Here is a 23,074-nt window from a genome sequence, read left to right as displayed (position 1 = left end):
GCTTTCGCCTATTGAGAGATCCGCCGTCAAGGCTCAGGGAAAAGCTAAAGAAAGCTTCAAAACACGCAGAGGCCTGAATGGGACAGGGGACACGGAACTAAACAGTCCGCACCAGCCTGCTTGAGAGGCTGAGGCTCTAAATGCGAGAGAGAGGTCCCCCCACCCCGCCTCCACCACCCCGCCCCTTCCCATCTTTTTCTCTTTATTGAGAAAACGTATGGGGAGGTTACCACCCAATAGGCATCTTTTAATGGGCCATTTCTGCATAAGAAGGGCTATTGAGTTAACCGAGTTCTCAGGAGCCTGGTTCCCTTGGAAAAAAAAAAAAAAAGCCAAGTACGAAAACACAGAGCTCCTCAATGACTCTTGTGTGAGTGGAGTTATTGATGGCCTTACAATCACCTCAAATTTAATCGGTTTAACTTAAAAGCCAGGCATCATTTTCACTGTTGGGATTCTGTAAACAAAACCCAGCAAATTACAACATATTTAACCACAGCATTGGTGTAAACTGCACCCTGAAAGGCAGAGGCTGGGTCACCCATGAGATCAGGGGAGCAGACCCCCTGGTGGATACGGTTGGCCAAAAAGTTTGTTACATTTTTTCCATAAAACAAGAGACACATTTTTCATTTTCACCAATAACTTTATTGATTTGGATATTCTGAGTATGTTGGCTATCTCCCGCTATTGGCCTGTAGTGGGTAGAGGCCAGGGGTGCTGCTAACCATCTTCCAATGCATAAGACACTCCTTTAGCAAAAAATCACATGGGCAAAATGTCACTAGTCCCAGGAAACTTCGCAAACCACTTTCGACACGTTCAATCAGTCACAGCACCTTCTCAATCCACTGCACAAATCTCTTTTAGTATTTCAGTTGCATTTTTACCTTTCCTGAAATAATAAAGCATAATATACTGAAAACGTTGCCTATTTTCTTCCATTTTCAATATTAAAATGGCTGCACAAAAATTCACCAATTTTGATTAATTTTTTAAATGCACACTAATATGACAGCTGTCACAATACAATCTAACAAAATTGTTTTAAACGAAGTTAAAGACAACTGAGCGCGATTAGAGCCATCATATGGAAAAAAACATAACAGACATTTTGGCCAACCCAGTATCAGACCTGTTCCTCTCAGTCACCCTCACCATCATCACAAAAGATATGTTCTTCCAAACAGGTCAAAAAGCATGAGAAAACTCTCATTGGAAACTTTGCCCCTAACTGACATGAGCCAAATGAAAACAAAACTTAAAATCTCCTCACCAGTTTTGAACGCTAAGTTCTGTGCATGGATTTGTGAGAACCTGCAGGCTCTGCTTATCAGCACTTTTCTCGCCCCCAGAGTGACATGGACAAATGACTGTCCAAACGGTAATCATCCTACCTCACCTGGGCTCTATATTAGTACCAACAGTTCACATACTAAGCCAAAATGACGAAGGTGGTCGTTGCATCTCCCCCAACCCAGCCAGCCTGCCCGAGGCCTCGTGTGACTGTGGAGTAGCGGAAGCCCTGCCCTCACCTGGACTCTTGCCCTCCATCCTTTTCTTCTGAACCTCGTGCCCCTCTGAAGTAATCTCACACAGTGGGGCCCTCCCTGCCCCTCCGGGCTCCCAGAATGGGGTCTGTGGGCCAGGGCCTCAGGATCTTGCAGAGCAGAGGCCTACTGGACAGGGGGCACCTCTGACTGCTCCACCTGGGACATGAAGGTATCACCCCCAACATGCAAAGGCAGAGCTGCACTTTCTACTTCGGCAAGATCTAAGGCTGGATGACCCCTGTCCACCCCACTCCCGCCTGGGAGCCCAGGCATCTGCTGCAGAGGCCCACTGGCACACAGCCCACGGCCATGTGGTCCTACTTCGCACCTCGGATCGGCCTTAAATCCACATTACTTTCCCCGCCGTGACTCTCAAGTTGGCAGAGATCAAAAATCTAGTAAAGCAAGATCACTGTTAATTTTGTAAGCACTGAGAGAGCTAAGGAAACGGAGCACCATCTTCTTCTTGGTCATCACAGTGGCCGATCTGAAATGTCAACGGTCACTAAATGAAGCAGTTAAGAGGGCAAGAAGGAGGGAGGAAAACACTGAAAGGCAGAGTGGCAGACCTGCGTCCGAGTCCCACTCCCGCCGGCTCCCCGAAGGCAGGGACTTGGGGCTGCTTCTGTCAGTGACGGAGCCCATGTCCCTGTAGCATGAGGCACGTCAGTTCTCAGTCTGCTTCTGTGCATCAGTGGGTGTGCGACCTCAGTGGAGCTATTTCTGAGGCTAAGTTTTCTCTTCTCTAAAATGAGATCAATACCATCTACTTTTCAATTATTGTGCAGAGTAGCTTAATAAATAGCAACTAGCCCATATCATGCCTACTATATGCTGGACACTGATAAAAACATGTTCTACCTATTAACTCATTTAATCTTTATTCTGTGGTGTAGATACTAGTATTTGTGTCTATTTTTCAAGGAGAAACTGAAGTACAGAAAGGTAAAGTGACTTGTCCAAGGTCACAAGTAAGTAGAGGAGCCAGGATTTGAACCCATGTTGACAGACTGACTGCAGAGTGCCTTAGACACTACAGGGCTCCTTCTCTGAATAAAAATATAAATGCAACTCAAATCATTCATGAAAGGTTTTCTTAGGCTCTGCCGAGGAATGCCAATCAGCCACAAAATTAGGCAGTATAGAGCTTTAATGGGGTTTGTGCGCCCGAGTGACGTTTTTTGGTCTGCACGGTGGGGCCGAGAAAAGCCGCAAGCAAACAGGAATATGGCGGGGTTTTATTTTGGTTGGCCCTCTTCATGGGGGCTGGGGATGGGTCCCCCTCCGAACAAAGCGGCAACATATCATTGGTGGTTCTCCCCACACCCTGGTTTGACATCAGCCGTCTCTTCTGGGTTGTAGCTCAGCTGTCATTCTGTCCTACCCCGCCCATCCTGACAATTCTTCCCTTTCATGACACACTCTTCTACCCACTCTTCTCTTCAGCTATGTTCTCACTAAAAAATGAAAATTCAAAACCCTAGTTCTATCTCTTATCTGAATGCCCTTGAGCAAGTCACTCAACTTTTCTGAGTTTCAGTGTATTCAGCTGTAAAATGGGCACGGCGAGGCATGCTATGGAAGGTGGCCGTGATAACTCAAGGAGGTGCCACATGGAAGCCCCTGGCCTGACCCACACTGGGGATCGGGAGGCAGAGGCAGCAGAGGGTAAAAAGGAGACTTTGGAGTCACAGACTCGTTCTAGATCGCAGCTGCCAGGCTGCCAATCACCTCTGTGCCCTTCGGCCAGGTGTCCTCGTTTGCAGTATGAGGACAATCATCTCTGCATCATCGGGCTAAGAGAAGATGAAATGAGCTTGTATACACAAAGGATACAGAATATAGCGCATGCTAAGTGTTCAGTAAATAAAAGTAAAAATTAGACGTTTACCACCAGCGTTATAAATGGGCCATAACAAAACCAGACACAGCCTCTACCCTGAACCTCCAGGATGCCAATGACTCCCAGGGACTCGCTCCCCTCGTCCTTCACATGGCACGATTTTAAGGGTCTGGAGCATCCCCCATCTGAATCACAAACTATGGTCAACTGTAAAGCAAAGGCAGGCCAGAGACTGGCCAGGCTGGTACACAGAGAGAGGGTTCCCTCCCTAACGAGGAACGGGTACACTGACAATGCTATGTCAATACCTGGGGGCCAGTGGACTCCAAATCTGGAAAGACTGGTGAACTCTCCCACCAGCTATGTCCGAGGGACCACGAAAGCATGCCGACGCTTAACACCAGCAGCCTCAAGACCATCAGGTGAGGTGAGAAGGGGCCATGGACAAGGATGCTGCTGAGTGGGACATGATGCTGGTGCCTCCACTCACTCCCTTCCTAGGTGATGAAGGGCACTTTGAAACAGATGTACCGTCTCCAGAACCAGCCCTCTATATGTCTGGGCAATCTAGCAGGAGCATGCTGTACTGAGCTATGGTGAGGCCGTGCAGGTACCTCGTATGCCGGGGAGAACTTTTAATGTTCCACAGTGGTCAGAAATGGCTCTGCCAAAGAAAAGAACCTCTCTGCCTCAAGCTGCTTAAAACAAGAGCTCTTCTTCTCTCAGCTTCAACCTGCCCACACACCCCTGCCAACTTAATCTCCCAGCGCACAACTGATCACCTGCTCAGAAGATCATCTGTCCTCCCCACCTCCCACTGAGTTCAAATTGTCAGAGGTCACACAGAGATTCAAGGCAGATTTATTGTCTTCCCCTCTTCCCCAGACCATTTCTGACCCCTTTGCAGAGGGGGCAGTACATGTGGAAGTCAAGAGCATAGGCTTTAGAATGGCCCGAGTCAAGCAGGCCCTTGGTTCTGGGCAAATGAATTTCTGTTAACCTTGATTACACCTCAGCTTTATCCTCCATAAACTGGAGATTATACCAAATGCAGCGGTACCTCAGTACTCATCCTTAATTCGTTCCAGAACTTGTGACAAGTCCCAAAACCAACGAGTACCAAACAAGCACCGAGCAAGTGACGAGTCATGAAGCATTTTCTCTTGCAGGGCAGTGTTCATGACTCAAAGTTCTAGCAAGTGTGACAAGTCCCCAGTGAGCACCGAGTGCTGAAACATTCTTTTTCCTGTCAAAATGCAATGAGTACAGGGTTTGATGAGCTCTGAAGCCAATGAGTACCAAGGTATGGCAGTGTATCAGAAGACAGGGGCTGGCAAATGGGGGCCTGGGCCAAACCCGTAAGACACCTGTTTTATAAGCCAAGTTCTATTGGGACAGTCACACCCATTTGTGGTCATGCTACAATGGCAGAGTTGAGAGAGCTTTTGGTCCACAAAGCCTCAAATATTTACGAACCATCTTCTTTACAAAAAACAAACAAAAAAAAGTGCCATTCTGTGTAATAGGGACTGAATAAGATACATGTCTACACATACCAAGTGTGCGGTGGGAATAATGACAAAGACCCTCTGGAAAATGACACAGCTCACGTTCCCCAGTCTCTGATCTCACGCCGCCCCACCCTCTGGAGTCACCCGGGGCCACCCTGCAAGGCCCAGTTCCAATGCCAGTCCCTCATAGAGTCCCGTCCGCAGCCTGAGCTGCATCACAGACTGCGAGAACTTGAGGACTCGCTCCACCTTCTCACCTTCACCACCAGATTCTGGTGGAGACCACGTCTCGCCCATCTTTGCTGCCCTCACAGCAAGTGGGCCCGAGGCAGGGGGTTGGGGAGTGGTTGCCGGGTGGAACTGAACAGAAAGAAAAAGGGCGAATCCTTGGGAAACTGATTACATTTGAGACTTAACTAATGTGGTGTCTCAGCGAATCCTCAACCGGGGATCTCAAATCTCTTTATTGACTGAAAAGGGCAAGGAACTGAGAAAATAAATCACTCCATGGCTCAAGCTCATTCATCAGGACCCAACCAACAAGAATCATCAATTATCTGGAGTTTCCCTTCCCCTTCCTTGTCCCCAGCTCTCAACTTTTTGAATAAGTGAGTAGTCACAAGAACACAATGAGATTTATTTGAAAAGCCAGTAGCCACAGGCCACGCTAAGCACTGACATGATTCGGCCCCGTCTCCTTCACTTGCTGTTTCAGTAGCTCACGCAGTGAACACCACGCAGTAAACACCACTCTCCCAAAGGAGCCCTTGGAAAATGAACTCACAATGTCCCCACGCATCAAACACAGACTCCCTCCAGATCACAACTCAGCAAAAGCGGAGCTGGGTATGTGCGAAAGATTTTAAGCGATGGCTCAACTAAAACATGCAGGGCTTCCTGTCTAAGCCTTGGGCATTCAGAATCGACTTCTCCAGAGCTGCTTCTTCCCCCTGACTTCTGGGGCCTTGAGGGCTGCTTTTCCTTTGACCCTGAGTCCACTTATCCTTCATCTTTCAGTAGAAATGGACAACAGAGAGAACCACAACAGGGGGAAAGAACAAAGTCACCATCCCCACCCCCAGCTCCAAATCATCAAACCATTCTAAAGAAATGAGTCTTTAGAATGAGCCTTTCTAGAGAAAGGCTCTAGACTCATTTCACGCTAATGTCGGAGGCGTCTTTCTCATTGCTTTCCCTCTCTGACCCCTTCATCTCCCTGGGCTCACCTGTCTCCCCGCACTCTCTAAGGCAGACTCGGTGCTCCAGAGCCTGGGTGCGGGAGAGAGGCTGCTGCCTACGGCCTGAAGGCAAAACGGGGAGGAAGGTGGGGGCAGCTGCAGAGTGCATTTGTTTTGATTCACTTACTCCCCCGACAGAATTTCAAGGAGTGTGTCCGTCATTTGTGTGCTTACAATGCCACATCGTTCCACAGCGCACAGGCTGGAATCGAAGGGGGAAATTCTGACAGATCCATGGCAATAAAGAACCTGATTAGTTGTAACAAGAAAACTGGTAATGATTGCACACTGTTAAACCAACAAGCATAGTAAGTTTATACTGAAATTAGCCTTCAAATGAAGCATGTGGGGGGAGAGAGGTGTGTGGAAGTGTGGCACTCTAAGCAAGGAGCCCAAGAAACGTGCCACAAACACATGCACCAGAAGCTGGCACTCTAGTGACTCGACTCTAACTCCAGCCCAGTGTGCCAGGCAGCCTGCTGGGTCCGCAAGGCAGCACTGGCTGTAGGATGCTGTTCCAGGAGTGCGGTAAAATGTGTCTCTCAGAAGGAAATAGCACCAGGAAGGTGAGCGTGAACCAGTCCTTCAGCATCTGCGGTGCCTTCTGGTAGATCGACTGTAAAGGGGATGCTACTGTTTGGCCCCCATTCAAGATGTCTCGCTCTAGACTTTGGCCATGTCATCAACATAATACTTCCACAACTGAGCAGTATGTGTTTGAATGATTTAGTTCTGACTGTTCTGAAGCACAAAAATAATACTGTATCAAGAGCACAGAGCGTTCACCCAGAACCTGAATTACCACAAAGAACAATGATCCAATCATTCACAATTTTAAGAAAATCAAAATACACTCTTGGTTATCAAGGGAAAAGCTGGTAACACGTTCACTTCTGCACCCCCAGCATGGAGCGAGGAGTGTGAGCCTGCCCTACAGGTGCAGCCATGTGTCCACGTGAGCTCTAAACTTCACAGGGTGGGAGGGGAGGCCTGGAACCTGTTAGTGGCTTTTTCCCTGCTCCCTGGTTTCTCAGAAGGGTCCAGTGCTGCCCAGGGTCCTCGCTGCCACCACACGCCCACCCTGGTGGGCAGTGACTCTCCTTCCACCCCACCTTTGCCGTCTCCAAGTGCGTAACTTCAGTCGTTTGTGTTTGCTCACACATCACAGCAATCCCAAGGGCAGAGTCCCTGCCGTCTCAGGAGCTGGCGAGGAGGACAAGGGCTGAGATCTGGCTCTGCCTCCCAGCAGCTGCGTGGTCCTAGGCGAGTCATGCTCTGGCTGAGGGTTGGGGTCTCTCACCTGTGACATGGTGATATACAAGGTTGTTTTACAGACTAAATGAGCACATACCTGTAAGTGTCTGGCACACAGGGTTAATAAATGATGGTTATTCACGTTCTAATTAGCAAATTCTTGGCTATCTAAATTCTGGGGGAATAAGTCATTCTAGGTTGCTGAGAGTGTATACTTCTGAGAGCCACAGATTTTCCTTCCCATCGGGAATCTTTCCCAAATGGGTTATCATGATCCCTGCTTTTTAAATTAACCCAATTTTGTTTTTCCCTGCTGGCTCCCAGACACCACTAGGAATAACAGTGTGCTGATGTGCACAAGGATGCTCTTAAGGCTATCAAGTCGCTGAGCCTTCCTTAAAAGATGTCTGTGTCCTTTAAAATGGGGTGGGAAGGAAGAGAAAGTACTGTTCATGTAAGAGGCTCGTTGGGACTTTTGAGTCAATGAAAACAGCCAAGTAGTCGGATTTGGGGGCACTCCTTTGAGCCACTTCCAGATTCAACAGGGAAGGCCTTTTGGTTCTCTGCTCGTCTCCAGGCAGGTAAGGCTGCTAGAAAGCTGGGCTCTGGGAGCGCAGATATGTGCCTGGCTTCTCTGTTCCCCATCTGCGCACCTGTGGAATGGTACCACCAGCTCTCCCTGCCGACACATGTTTTGTAATATGGTTAATGCAAACTTATTTATACCAAGGAGTACACATCTCTGTCTGGACCCAGAGGACAGTCAATAGCAGGGGGAAGGGAGGCACCCACTGCTGGTTTCCTCCCTTATTATCTTCAGCGATCTACTGACCCACGCAGCCACCGGAGATACACCCTGATACCTGCCCACGTGTGCGCTTTTGTTTCAAAGGGACGCGCGTATACAATACACGCACAGAGCAAGTGACTAGAGAAAAGGGCAGGGCTTACCCTTAACCCAGATTTCCACGGTGCTCCACATCCCGGCACCATCCTTACTGCTATTTTACCCATGAACATCATGTCAAGATGCACTGCTCAGAGCCATGTGCCCACTGTGGCACACAAAGCAGACGCCGCCCGAGCACCCGCCTGTGCTGGGTCCTGCTCTGGTTGCAGTTCGCTGCAGGGTAATTACTACCGCAGGCCCAATGTCTGTGGTGACTGAAGACACCTTCTCAAGTCAGACCACTTAGGTTCCAAACATGCCTCAACCACTTCCTGGCAGAGTTATCCTGGACAAGTTACCTAAACTAACTGGGCCTCGGCTTCCTCATCTGTGAAATGGATCAACTGCCTGTCCAGGTTAACGTGAGACTGAACTGAAACAGTAGTCTAACAAGGCCTGGCACACAGCAATGGCTCAGTATGTGAGCTGTGGTGACCATTCCCACAAAGAAAATGACATATAATGTAGGCACTTTGCAAACAATGGATTCCTTTAGTCCTCTACTCACTGATGAGGAAGGTTTTGTTTCCCTTGTTTGAAAAATGAGGAAATAGAGGCTCCAAGGGATGAAATGACTCTCCCAAATGTCAAGTGACAAGTATGCAGGGTTTGAAAGAAGCAACTCTGGCTCCTAACGATGCCACACCACTACTGAGAGGCCCGCACGGGAACCACCGGCCATCAAAGGTCAAGTGCCACAGCAGTGTGGGAAAAGCAGCAAGAGAGGGCCAGGCTTACTGCACAATAGCCAATGCAGTGTCACCTTGTCCTAACCCTGGGAACAAAGTGGCCGCTTGTCATTCAGGGCTAATAGATCCAAGAGGGGATCTGACACTTTCCCATGTCACCAAAGCACAAAGCAAACATAATTTCACAACAGTGTCACTATCACAAAAATAAAAATGCTGAAAGAACATGAGTTAGCATTGCAGGGCTGGATCCAAACGGGGAAACACTCAGGAGTGAGGTCCCCCAGTTCCTCCTGGCTGAAGAGGGGCAAGGCCAGCCCGAGACCTGTGCAGTGAACGCCAGGGCTGTGCCTGGGAACGGCCCCTCTGCTACACAATGGCGGCATTGTCCACCAGGAACACGAACAAGCAGCAGGTGGGTGTGCACAGCAACTCGAGGTTTTGAAACTGTGCCTTTAGAAAAATAAACCAGGCTGGTGAATGTGCTGGGAGGGACCAGTGAGATCTTAAGGATGAGCATGTAGGCACCTGCTTACTCCACACCTTGGGTTACCCCACTTTCAATGCCTATGGTCCCCTCTTCCTGCCACTCTGTTCTCCAGCAACAGGCTTCATAGTATATGCAATACTTTTCCCTTCACTTCCTCACCCGATCACCATCACCTGTGCACAAGGGTTATGTGCATCTGTAGAGAGCCTACTGTGTGCCAGGTGTTTGTACCTATAACCTTATCTATCATCTCTCCCCACTGGAATGACAGCTCCAGGAAGACAGGTATTTGTACCTGTTTTATTCACTGAAGTTTTCCAAACATCCAGTACAGTGCCTGGCACGTAACGTAGTAGGTACTCACTACATTTCTGTTGAATAAAGGAATGATCATCCCCATTTTACATACTAGAAAACAGAGGCTCTGAAAGGTAAAGAAATGTGCACAGGGTCACACAGCTAATAAAAGGTGCCACTCCACTGGACCCAGGCAGCCTGCCCTGCAGTGCTCACAACGGCAGAGTGGGAGCCAGGCCTCCTGGGCTGCCCTGGGAGATTCAACAAGGGCAGGTGAGGAGAAAGACGGAACTACTCCTACTTGCTTCAGAATAAAATCGGGCCTCTCAGCAGTGCTTCCTCTCACCTGCTCCAACCTGCAAAGTGAGATCAGGACAACTTTCAACGGCAATGTCTAGCAGCTCCAAGAAAACCAAGTGTCAGAGCCCATTTGGAATTTCTCAAGTATTTTCTGTCCCTTCCTGTGTTCATTAGTCACTAATTGGGCACGCTCTCCTTCCTGGGGCTTCCTCTGTGGCTGTGGCGGGAAGGGGCCCTTCCCTGCAGGACTGGGGGCAGCTGCCGAGCATGCTCTTTGACAGCGAGCATCCCAAAACCCACAAGAGCTTTTCAGGGCTGCCGGGCAGGGCGGCCACCCCTGAAAGGCTGGTGACCACCTAGGCAATACACAGGCTTTTTCCAGTCTAGCTATTAAATGATCTCTTATGCATTAGCCTCTACTTGGACTTCCAAATCTCCACGTCTCCCCTCACCTGCAGACTGACTACAAGGAAAGCAATTGTGCCACTCAGCTGTTCCCATCCAGCCCAAATGCATCGGCTTAGCTTTCTAGGCACAAGCTTGTACCCAGACAACACCCTGGAGACCTGGATAGCCTCTGACAGGCCGCTTAACCTCTCTGAGCCTCACTTTCCTCTCCACAGGATTGTTGGGTGGACAGAGTGAAATAGGAGACCTAAAGAACCCCGCACATACTTAGGCACAGAGTATGCCAAGGCCTTGTGACCTTGGGAAGACCATCACTGTGTGCCTCCGCTTCTGCATCTTTAAAATGGGATAAAAACTTATGACCCTGTTATGTACTGTGAGGGCTATTGTGTCCAATGTTTGTCAAGTGCTTAACACAGTGCCCAGCACTTGTTTAATGTTAAACGTTAGTTCCCATTCCTGCCTTGTCTCCACGTCCCTAACCCAAGAAGCTCTCAGGTCCCACTACCACCGTGGGCTCCAGGCTGCATTAACCTTCGGTCCCTGCAGGTGGGTCTTCTGCCCTGGCATGTCTTCCCTCACCTCCTCCCCTTAGCAGGATAGTCCCTTCTCCTGGAAACTAACGCTGACTGCCAGGCCTCCCTCCCTCTCTGAAACCCTAATGCACTTACAATTAAATGACCCTGTGTGCCTGGCTCCTTAGCCCAGGCCTTTGTGCACTGTCCCCACTACCGCCGGTGCCATCTCTGACCCACCACCTGGCAAACACCTACTCAGTGTCTTAAAACCCACTCAAGGGTCCATCCGTGTAAAGCTATCCCCAGCCCACTTTCTCACTCCCAATGTGGACTTAATTGTTCCTTCTCCTGGGCTCCCAAACCACTTTGCACGTGCCCTTATCCCAGCTACCACAACTACCTAGTCACATCTCTTTCAGTCAGGAGCTTCTCGGGAGTAGAGAACAAGTTTTATACATCTTTGAAACACTAGCACAATGTCTGACTCACAACAGGGGCTCGATAAACAAGCATTTGTCAACTTGCTGGAGGATGAATGGATGGATGGAAAATGAAGGAGCAGGCAGATGGAGGGGAGGAGGGAAGAAGAGACTAATCAATGTTCAGACAGACAAATGATTAAATGTGGAGATGGATGGATGGACGAATGGATGGGATGGATGAATCTGTTCCTTTGATGAATCTGCCCAGATGATCAAGTTCATGAAATCACGTAAGTTCATGCACCTTTTAGATCAGTCCTAGCGCAAGGCACAGAACAGGAACTGACAGGTAGCGCCCTGCTGTGCAAATTTCCAGCACCGTAACAGCAGACAGTGAACGTTCAAGTTCTATTTCAACGGACAGACACACACCTAACTAGAGCAGGCATGCACTGGCTCAGGAGCTGATTGCTAAAACTTTCAGGAAATCTGCAGGTTGTTAAACACAGTCATTATTTATTTAAAAAAATATCAGAAAGAAAAATTAAGAAAATCTCATTTACGATTACATCAAAAAGAATAAAATACCAAAGATTGGGTTTTCTTCTTTGGGCAGCTATTTCCTTGTTGTCTTTCCTTGCTGCATTACCAAATTGGTGGTCTAAATTTAGGTATTCAAAATACTCTCTAAAAGGATTAATACAATCTGTATGATTAGATATTTCTGAGTCTCTACAACATTCTTTTATGAGGTGTTTCTGAATCCCAAAAGACCAATTTATCCACAATTACAGTAACAGAATTTCAGTGATGGAAGAGCCTTTGGTGATCTGCTATAGCCCTAAGTTTAATGTTGAAGAAAAAGAGGCCCATTAAAATTAAGTTACTTTTATGTTACCCCCAAACCCAAATATATGGCGCTCTAGGGACCTAAAATAAATACATAGGCAAATCATTCATGAGCCACAATAAAAAATGAAGCAGAGAAAAATGTAGCTTTGTGTATGATAAAGCCAAACTTAGAAAATTGAATAGTCTAAAAAGTAATAAAATATTTACTTGCAAATTGTCTTAAAGTTCTTTCCCAATTTTATTAAAATTTAATTGACATATAATGACCTGCATACATTTAAAATGTACAGTTTGCCCTGGCTGGTGTGGCTCAGTGGACTGAGCACTGGACTGCAAAGTAGGGGGTTGCCAGTTTGATTCCCAGTCAGGGCACGTACCTGGGTTGCGGGGCCAGGTCCCCAGTGGGGGGCGCATGAGAGGCTAACACACATTGATGTTTCTCTCCCTCTCTTTCTCCCTCCCTTTCCCTCTCTCTAAAAATAAATAAATAAAATCACTTTAAAAAACATCCAATTTGCCCTGGCTGGCGTAGCTCAGTGGATTGAGTGTGGGCTGCGAACCAAAGCGTCACAGGTTCGATTCCCAGTCAGGACACATGCCTGGGTTGCAAGCCACAGCCCCCAGCAACCACGCATTGATGTTCCCGTCTCTCTCTCTCTTTCTCCCTCCCTTCACTCTCTAAAAATAAATAATAAAATCTTTTTAAAAAGAAACCCAAATGTGATTTTTAAAAAATGTACAATTTCCCCTGGCTGGCATAGCTCAGTGGACTGAGCGCGGGCAGCAAACCAAAGTGTCGCAGGTTCAATTCCCAGCCAGGGTACATGCCTGGGTTGCAAGCTATAACCCCTAGCAACCACACATTAATGTTTCTCTCTCTCTCTCTCCATCTCCCTCCCTTCCCTCTCTAAAAATAAATAAATAAAATCTTTAAAAAAATGTACAATGTGATGAGTTCTGACCTATATATACCCATAGAACCACCACTACAATCCAAACACTTCCACCCACCCAAGCACTTCCCGGCAACCCTCGTAACGCATCCGCCACTCGACTGCCCCTGCAAGGCTAACACTGATCTGCTGTCATTACAGATTTGTTTGGGTTTTCTAGAACTGTCTATAAATAGAATTCCATTTTTAATAAATTAAATTATACACACTTACAATTAAATTTTTAAAGGCTGTAATACATACTCAAAACTCATCACTTCCTAATTATCTCACTACATTGTACTATTGTTTGCGCTCTTGAGCCTGTTCACTTCCACTGCACTGACACGGAGGAAGTGGTGTACAAAGGTTACTGCTGCATATCTCTCCCGGAGTCTCTGGCCAGAAACGTCAGGTGGGTAGATGGAAACCAGCCTTGGTAGGAAGAGTTACCGCGCAATCAGCAACTGCTACCTGTCAGCTGTTTTACCCCCGGAAAGCCAATCATTAAGCCACTAGGCAAACACAGGTGAAACAGGAAAAAAATTGTCAATGTTCCCCACACCACCCCCAAAGGGGAGGTGTATGAGTGTGCAAATTTAGGGAGTAGAGACTGAGCAAAAATGCTTTGCATGAGAAGAAGAATTCAGGGAGAGGAAGAGATGAGGTTCAGGGCTGGGAAGCAGGGAGTCTGTGGAGCTGGAGGCAGATTTTGTGTCCAGGGCCATTTCATGAAGTTGCACATGATCGAAACTGTCCCCTTTCGATAAAATCTACATCCTTACTAGTGCTTTCTAGGGCAAGTGAAATCCTTCTCAGGTAAACCGAGAAGTGCCAAGTCCTGCTCCCCAGTGGGTGCAGGGACAGGAGAGCAACCCAGCCAGCTGGAGGCACGCATGGGTAGGTCGCTCCCAGTTCAGCGTGATGAGGTTTACCCGCAGGGGCAGACGGACAGATGGTGAGCTCCAGGTCTCCCCATGCAGCATGTAACAGGGCACTTCACGGCAGGAAAGCCGGCTGAAATGGAAGGCCCACATTGCTGCCCCTTGCTTCCAGCATAAGCCTCCTGGGTTTTGGCATCGGTCTCCCGAACATTTCTGGTCTCCAGCTGCCCTGCCTCTCCCTGCACCCGCAGTCACTCCACCACCCACAGAGGTGTCCCAGCTGGCCCTGCTCACAGGGCTCCCCCACTCCCAGGCACTGCCTCCGCCTGACCTGGGTGATTGAAACTCACCTGAACCTCCTTCCCTTCCGTGGGAGCGTGCTAGGTCCCAGGTAGGAAGCTGCCCCCAGGGATGGCCGGGTGAGTCACTGTTCCCAACTAACATTTACATTCCCATTGGTGTCATCCATACTTTCAAGCCAGGAGACTGATGTGAAGAAATGTAACCTAATCATTCTGGCAAGCTCAGGAGAGATTGTTCTTTCTCTTTTCTTTTCTTTTTTTTTTTTTAACCAGTGAATGGGTTTTTTGTTTTGGTTGAGACTTTTTAGGGCCCTTCAGACCACTGCAGGTGAGTGGCCACAAGCTGTACACTGCTGATTAATATCCACAATACCCAACACACGCCATGTGATTATTTGGGGATGCTCTCTTACCCAAGACACCTGAGTAGTGGATGGTAGTTTAAGGGTTTCCCAGGGCCAAGTTTCTTGAGAAGATTACACAGCAGCTGGATTTATCAGGGGAAGGGGACTCGGTGAGGACCCCCGCATGGGGGCACCTATGGACAGCCCACTGTCCTGCTGAAGGAGCTGCAACTGAAGGCAGGACGAAAGCGAGGTGGGGGCACCTCGCGCTGGTTCCCCTTCCAGAAAGAGGGCGGTGGAATAGTTTAGGGGCCCTGGGAAGCCGATGGGGCAGCAGGCGTCCTTATCCTCCCCCACTTCAAAGCATAAAGAAGGAATAACTGCATAGATGTTCCCTGACTGTATGTGACAAGGAGAAAAATGTTAGTGTGAGTGTTTACAAGCATGAGACCGGGTCTGGGGTCAGATCCTGGGTTCCCCTCTTCGTGTACCTAAATCCAGGCAAGTCACTTAACTGAACAGTGTCTGCATCTGTGAGGTGCAGATAGTAGCACCTAGCATAAACTTATATTAAGGATTAAAGGAGAAAAAATCAAGCACCTGTCAGCATGCACACATAGGTATTCGATGAAGGATAATGATGTTTCTTAAGGAAGGTCCAGGGGCTCAAAGTCTCTGGGCTGAGGGGGACCTGACATAGTCTGACACCCTCATAAACGGTCAGAGAGCAACATCCCATCAGGCAGAGAGGCACACGGCCCAGTCAAGACAATGCCGTGCCACCTGTGCGAAGGTTGTGTGGCAACGCTTCAGAAATCTCTGCAGGGCAGGTGGTTCCCAGCAGCGGCTGGCACTGACCTGCCCCTTCTCCAGTCAGGAGTCTCCTTCCTTTCTCAGCAATGTTGTGGCCAAATGACTTGGCCTCAGTGGAAGTGGCCGTTGTGCCCCAGGCCCCTCTCCAGGCCAGATGTCAGAACTCGCAGGCCTAGGGTATTTAGGGTTTTCTGTGTTTGGTGGTTTTATAATAGGCTTTTACTGGGAAGACTAACAGATACCAAGCTGGCATCCAAGAAAGAAAGAGCATCTTTCCTACCCGGGGGGCAACCTGGCCCACAGCACAAAAGAACCATTTGCACAAAGATACTATTTATTTTACAAAGTCCTAGGAGAAAGCCCCAATTGATTCATCTCCAGGAGAAGAATGAAGTCCTAAGGACAACAGCTTAGCCTCCCATCTGCAGTGGCTACGATTCATAAGGCTCTCAGGCACACAGGCTCTAACCTGAGCCTCCCAGAATCTGGGGGAAAGGGGAGGCAGCTGCATTCTGCCCATTTCACAGAGGGCTCAGCTGGACAGAGATTAGCATCTGCACTCAGCCCAGGTATTTCAACACGGTCTGGCTATCCAGGTGTCACAGGGCAGTTACAAAAACCAGGCCAGGTCACTGGATGGCCATGATGGGGAGAAACTTCTAGGACAAAACAGGAAATTCCCGTTCTGAGAAAATGGGAATTCGAATCCCGTGTCTACTCAGCCAGATTCAGCAGGAGATGGAAATCCCCGTGCAGTATGAGAATGTTCACTGAAACTCAGAACCACAGACCATAACTTCATTCTACTGAAATACCTATTTTTAACATCCTGCCTCGAAAAGAAATCTCTTCCACAGGGCAATGATCCTAGATCCCGGAGCTAAAGAACAATAATAACTCGGAGACATCCCCGTTAATCGTGCTTCGCCCTGGGCAGTGTTGGACCTCTAAAGCGAAGGACACGGTGGTGTCCGATATCCCAGCAGCCTTCCACCCTTAACGAGCCAACACGCCCGGGGGACGGAGGCAACAAGAAGAGGAAAATATTCAGAGGGCTCAGTAGAACAGCTCACATAGAAAATGGCCTCGAAACTGCGTCAAAAAACCCCCCCACAAAACTGCAGGGAGTTTTTTCTGCAGCATTCACACCAACGCCATTCATATCCTTGCAGATACAGAATATCTGCTCAGCCAGGCAAACGTCTTAGGGGCTTAAACAATTCACAATCCATCATCCTAAGGTCAGTTACGCGCAATCATCACTAAGCAAATAAGTGCAGCACACTCTTCCCTGGAAAAGAAGCCCTGACTAAAGCGTATTAGGTTCCTGGGGCCTAGGAAGATGGGTTGGGGGAGGGGCAAGGAGGGGGCTGTCCAGGAGGAAGATACACTATATCATTTTTGCAAGCTAAGCAAACCACATCAAAGTGACCATTCTGATTGTCAAACCAGAGCACCACTCTGTCACAAGCCTCAGGACTGCCATTACCCCAGGGTTATGTTAACAGGTTAAAGTTTAAGAAGACATAAAGGAAAAAAAAACACCACCTCATCTTGCCTTGTTGTTTCATGTTGCAAGCTCCCAGATGGATTCCCCACAGTAGACAGAAAGCTAGGAGGTAGCCACTGTCTGGCTGGAAAGATCCCATCCAGGTTGTCCCGGCCACGGGCAAGAGAGGTCAGGAGGGGAAACCACTCCAGGTTGCCCCAAACCAACCCCTTCTGCAGTGAAGCCCTCCAGAGTACTCCTTATAGCTCTTCAAACCCTTAACGGAAGTCACTCTTCCTCCCCATCTGAGATCTGCCACTCGTGTTGGCATCCTCCACCCCCCTGACTGTTGCCTTTGGGGTTTGCGATTGTATTTTTTCAGGCCATCAACAACTTCCTGACACGTCCTCTCTACCTGCTCTAAAAATACACACCACTGGGTCCACACCCAGGAAGACACATGGAGCAAAAAGCAACAAGAAGGTGGCAGTTAGCTCTGGGAAAGCATTCTGCAGATGAGACTGGCTTGGAGTCCTCGTGTTCCCACCTAGCGTAGAAAATAAGACTGGAGCCATCTCTAAACACAATCCCAATTCAAGCAAACTTCATCCTCTCTCCCCACAGACCCGGCTGGAGTCCCTCGAGGTTGCTTACCACTTTATAATGGTCACAGGAATCCCAGCTTTGGCCCCGGGTGGGAACCCATACGCTGATGCTTATAGGCATGGTTTGACCTACAGCACGGTCCCGGCACTCCTCGGCCTGCGCCCTCCTGGGGTGTCTAGTTCAAAGCACTGTGGAGGCGTGTGAAGCCTCGAAGGTTAATTTTAGCTGAAGTCACACTCCCGCTGTGGCCAGATTTTCTTACACAGGCCACCTCCTGAATAGCAGCAGCTTATGTTACCCCAACCCGCTGGGCGGCCCTCTGGCCCTCAGCCCCGACTGCAGCCATCTACAGTTCCCCCTCTCCATCTCCCCAGCAAACTCTCTTCGCTCTCCAAAATAATCTGACTCTTCGTGCTTACATTAAAGGATATAAATCACAGTTCCTTTGCTGTCCCAGGCAAACAAACTTGGGGTGGCCCCCTCCTCACCCACACATGGCACAGGCTTGGTGAGGAAGCTCTAGGCCACGGGGCTGTACAAACTGCACTTGAACTAGGCAGTGGCTGCTGTGGCCACATGAGAGCAGAAGCCTGGTGTGCTCTCATTTTCTGCAGTGAGGTTTTGACAACCTCTGTCTGTGCTGTTGGTTGTGTGGTGCCCGCATGTGCCTTGTCTCTTTCCTGACACTGTCTCTCTGTCAAAGGGAGGAATAACACTGCCCGCCCTTCCATTTCTCAACAGGCTGACGAAGGAAAGGAATCTCACTCCTGCAAAGGGAAAGAATGTGAGCCTTCATTCAACTCTGCAGAGGTTCTGAAAAGGCTACCCGGGCATTTTCGTGGCCGCCGGATTCCAGATCTCAGCAAGTGGACGAGTGTAGACTTCAGGAGGAGGGTCATCAGAGGCAGCCCATTTCAGGACTCGCTTCTCTCCAAGATCAGTGATTGGGGCCTAGAGCTTACGGTACCAGTTTGTGCAAGAGGTGCTTGCCAGATGGAATTCTGTTATGCTTTTGAGAATGCCTTTTTTTTTTTTTTTACAATGTGGACGGGACCATGGAAAGGCTATGGAAAAATGAAACAAATCCAGAGTGGGCTACTGAGATCTCCAAACAAATCCTATAGCCTATAACCCTGCAGGAAAAATGCTGGTGTGCAGCATTTGAAATAGGCGTGAGAACCACAATCAGAAACCGCTCTGTGTAGGATGCAACGCAATGTCTTTGCCCCACCTGAGGTCTATCTGCTACACTCTTGTGGCGGCCTAGGCCTCTCCTTCACAAGACTCCTTACGCTCGTAATCATTTCATTCACACAGGTAATTACGAAGCATGTTCTCTGTGGCAGGTACTTTTCTAGGCTCAGAGGAATCAACAGTGAGTAAGAAAAGTACTCCACTGGGGCTTTATTCTACTAAGGATGAGGGGTGGCAGAAAGAGACACAATGGTGATATAACTAATGAGTAAGCCAGTATCAGCAAACGATGAGTGCTATGACAAAAATGCAATAGAGAATGAATGGGGAGGACTGGAGGGATACTACTGTGGAGAAATCAAGAACTTAGCCTGTCTAAGAAAGTGATGTTTAGAGACCTAATGTATATGGAGGGGACAACCATGCAAAGACTCAGGGGAGTGGTTCTCCCAGGCCAGCGGTAGCAGTGTCATCTGGGAAACTTATTAAAAATGCAGATTCTCAGGGCCCACTCCAGACCTCCTGAATCAGAAACTTGGGAGTGGACCCCCCCGCCCCCCCCCCGCCAGGCTGGGTTTGAACAAGCTCCCCAGATGATTCTCAGGCACAAGTTTGGGACCCACTGATCTAGCGGAAGAACTTTCCAGGGGGAGGGCTCTAAACAAGAACCTGTGGTTTTACGCACCCCTCAAATCCCCAGGCATCAGCCTAGCACCTAGCACATAGTGGGAATCCAATAAACATTTTTCAGCTGCTAGCCGAGCTTAAAGTCCCAGCCCTCTAGAACCCAGACAAAAATCACAGAAAAATATAAACCACAAGTCCTGTGTTCATAAAACTTCAGCAAAAGCACCCACAGAAGAAGAGAAGGAGGTCATTTAGAACTCCAGGTGGCCAGTGGGAAGCTCTTTCTAGGGCCTGAAGCTGCCAGCCGCTAGCTCGGCTCTTCCCAATCTAATAAGACTTGGCATCACAAAGTTGGCAATTAGATTTCCTGTAAAAGGCTAAATGCGGTGGCCTTCTGCTTCCTGATTCTGAAACTCGGTAAGAAAGGCATTAGTGTGTGACAGCTGGGATAATCATTTAATTGATCTTTTCTACCCATGGAAGCCTCCTTTCCCTGATCCAACCCACTGACTTGTAAATCAATGTCACCTTCAATGTAAGCCAGAAAAGGCAGGAAAAAGCACCCTTCTCCCCAAACCAAATTGGAGTCAATTTCCTAATGAGGCCTTGGTGAGACTCTAAATGGGTGCCACCATTTCTCCCCCTCTGGCCTCTGCCTGGGCCACCCACACAGCTCCATCCAAGCCAGTGGGAGCCCCAGTGACATGCAAAGCAAAACAAGGGGCTTCCCACAGTAGGAACACCAAGGTAGAAGGGACACAGATTCTCATGTCAACCAGACCCGACTGAAACCCCTACACTGGACACTGTTCTGAAAGCCTCTGCAAAGGCATCTGGCATGTAGGAAGGGTTCAATAAATCATATTTAATTTTCTCCTTCTCATTAATGCTATATGCAATTTCATGCTTTATTCAACAAATATGTATTGAGTACACACTACGCACCCTTACTGGGGAGAGGATGATGAGAAAAACCAACACGGGACACCCTAATGGTAACACACTCAGTGCCTATATCTTCGTTTCTAAGACTGTTTTCCAATATGAGGAAGCAGAGCTCCTTAGAGACATTGCTGATTCTTGGTCTGTGAGAGAAAATATTCAACACAGACCTGGAGCATAACACAGCTCCAGAAGGCAAGGACGTGCCCCCATAGCAAAACACACTGATGGGGGCACGTCCAAGGAACACAGGAGCTGAGCGAAAGGGCACCCAGGGCCAAAGGGGGGACGATTTGAGCAACAAAATTAACAAAGTAGTATCAGATGAAAACCCAATATGGAACAAATATCCATTATTCCATTCTGATATAAATACATGATTCAATAGATAAATAAGTGGAGACAACAGAACAATCCCTCATGCAAACAGAACTTTAAATAATTTATGTAGCTATTCGAGGAAGTGAAGCATGAACGGCCCCTTCTTAGGTGTGGGCTGCACAGAGAACAGTATGGAACAAAAGGAAAGAGCAACCTTACAAGAGGGGCCTACAGACACCAGGCAACCAAGATTAACTTAGCATCGGTATGTCCTGCTGATGGCATGTCCCCGTGACAACATGTGATGAGAAAAGCACTTGCCTCTGAGGTCTTCCTCCTCAAACAGCACAGCCCCAGTCTAATCATGAGGAAAAGCATCAGGCAAATCCCAACAGGGGCAGGGGGTGCATTCTACAAAATACCTGACAAGTACTCCTCAAAACTGTGAAGGTAAGCCGGACACGTTGTCACAGCCACAAGGAGCCAGCCCCAGGAGATATGACAACCCGGCGCAACAATGGTGCACCGGGTGGGTGGGATTCCAGAACAGGCAAAGGACATTAGATTTAAAAAGTAAGGAGAGCTTACTTTTTATATATAAGGTACAGACGTTAGTTAACGGTACTGCTTTAATATTGCCTCATTCATTCACGTGAGTTAACAGGGACACTGGGTGCAGGATATAACCCTCTTCTGTACATTTAAATCCATTCTAAAATTTAAAAAAGGTTTATTAAAAATATACAAAGCTCTACAGCCAGATTCAAATACCCAATTCCTAAACCCCTAAGGATAGCATGTAGATCTAGCCATTTCAGGCCAGAATGCTTTGCCTGATGTTAGATTTGGAACAAAATTCCAGAAATATCATTTATTTGTACACACACACACAGAAACACATCATACACAGTCATATGTATAAAGTTTATAGCCTAGTTACTATGCACAATAAACTCTTCCTGCAGGGTTGAATTTCTTAGAATGCTCATTAGTAACTGTTAAGGATAAAAGGACTTAACAAAAAAAAGAAGAAAGCATTCAAAACTCCAGGTTTTGCTTTGATCCTTTCAAAGGGACCATGAAAGAACTATTTGTACCCAAAGAATAAGGTTGGGACTCTCCCAGTTAACGACCCTGAGCCCTAACTCAAAAGATCCCATTTGTCCTTAAAGATTCTGCATTTGATTCTTCCTCACCTTTCAAAGAAGGAAATCGAAATGCCTGAGGTTCCCTCAAGCTAACCAGACCAAATGTGTTGTAAGACATTGTAACCAGTAATGTAGTTAGAAAACACCAGGTCCCAAGAACTTCACTATGGCAAAAATGTTTTAAAACTGACGTTAAAACGCAATGGCCCATGTTCTGAAAAATTTTTAAGAGGAAAAAATACTCTCCATGTGATTGCTAACAGAAGTCGGCTTTTACCAGCAATAGGTGGCAGCATTTCTGTTCTCTGGGCCACATTCTGCATAATTGTACCAACTATTAATAGACAATTAGAAGGAAAGGGTTTTTCAAGGTCCTGCCACTTCCCTGTTTTCCATTAAAGGATAAACTCTTTCTACAAATCACTTTTGCCAGAGATAACAAAATCACATCTCTTTAAAAAAAAAAAGAAAAAAATCATAAAGTGACAAATTAATTCCTCCAAACATAATACAACTAATTTAATCATCGTGTCCTGGCCATCTGCTTCATAGATGTAAATCTAACTGCGTTTTCTACTCCCTGATAACTTGCTTAATTCAGTTAGCTCTTGTGACCCTGCTTTTTTGAGCCGTTCTCAGCGAGGCCTTCCCCTGGTGGCTTCTGGACAAGGAACTGGCCGCGCCTGGAGTGTTTCTCCATGGAGCAGTGAGGACGCAGCCCCGCTCCAGCTGGCTGCCAGACTGCAAGCCAAGTTTTAAAGAAGGCAGCTAAGGTGGCTGGAGTTGCAGCAGAGCTGGATAATGGGTGCCGCTGAGCACTTCCTAGGTGTCAGGCAGTAAGCCCTTTATATGCACGCACTTGTCACATTTAATTCTCAGACTCTCGAAGTTGGTTTCTAGGACTAGTCCCAGACTCATGAGGGATCTGAGGTTCAGAGAAGTTAAAACACTTGCTTTCTGTCTTTAAAACCAAGCCTGTCTGACCTGACAGCTGGAGCCACTGGCCACTATGCAGGTGAGCCCATGTGACGCTTAGGGCTGCTTCTAAGTCTGGGCTCCAACAGAGAGGCACCAAAGGGTGCATGGGGCAATGTGCAAAATGCAGTATTCAAAGGAAAACCTCGGTGCCAGTCTCTAGATGCTTCCTG

The 23,074-nt window shown here is 47.9% G+C and overlaps 1 protein-coding gene across 6 annotated transcripts in view; it reads right to left on the bottom strand.

Moving 5' to 3' along the window:
- The window catches only part of NAV2 (neuron navigator 2), a 367,706-nt gene that overhangs the window by 247,972 nt on the left and 96,660 nt on the right, over nt 1-23,074 (bottom strand). Inside the window, exon 1 of one of the 6 annotated variants that reach the window (XM_045825833.1) lies at nt 17,743-17,833. The exons of the other annotated variants lie outside the window; for them this stretch is intronic. Coding sequence (XP_045681789.1) covers nt 17,743-17,814 — 72 coding nt within the window. The 5' untranslated portion in view covers nt 17,815-17,833. Of the gene's footprint in view, nt 1-17,742; nt 17,834-23,074 lie in introns of those variants that run through there. 6 annotated transcript variants of the gene reach the window in all.

This window comes from Phyllostomus hastatus, unplaced genomic scaffold, assembly GCF_019186645.2.
Source record: "Phyllostomus hastatus isolate PE091 unplaced genomic scaffold, TTU_PhHast_1.1 phas_scaffold_585, whole genome shotgun sequence".
In the NCBI taxonomy this organism is placed as follows: Eukaryota; Metazoa; Chordata; class Mammalia; order Chiroptera; family Phyllostomidae; genus Phyllostomus; species Phyllostomus hastatus.
The sequence above is the reverse complement of the archived record's forward strand: the minus strand, read 5'-3'. Positions and strand labels throughout refer to the sequence as shown.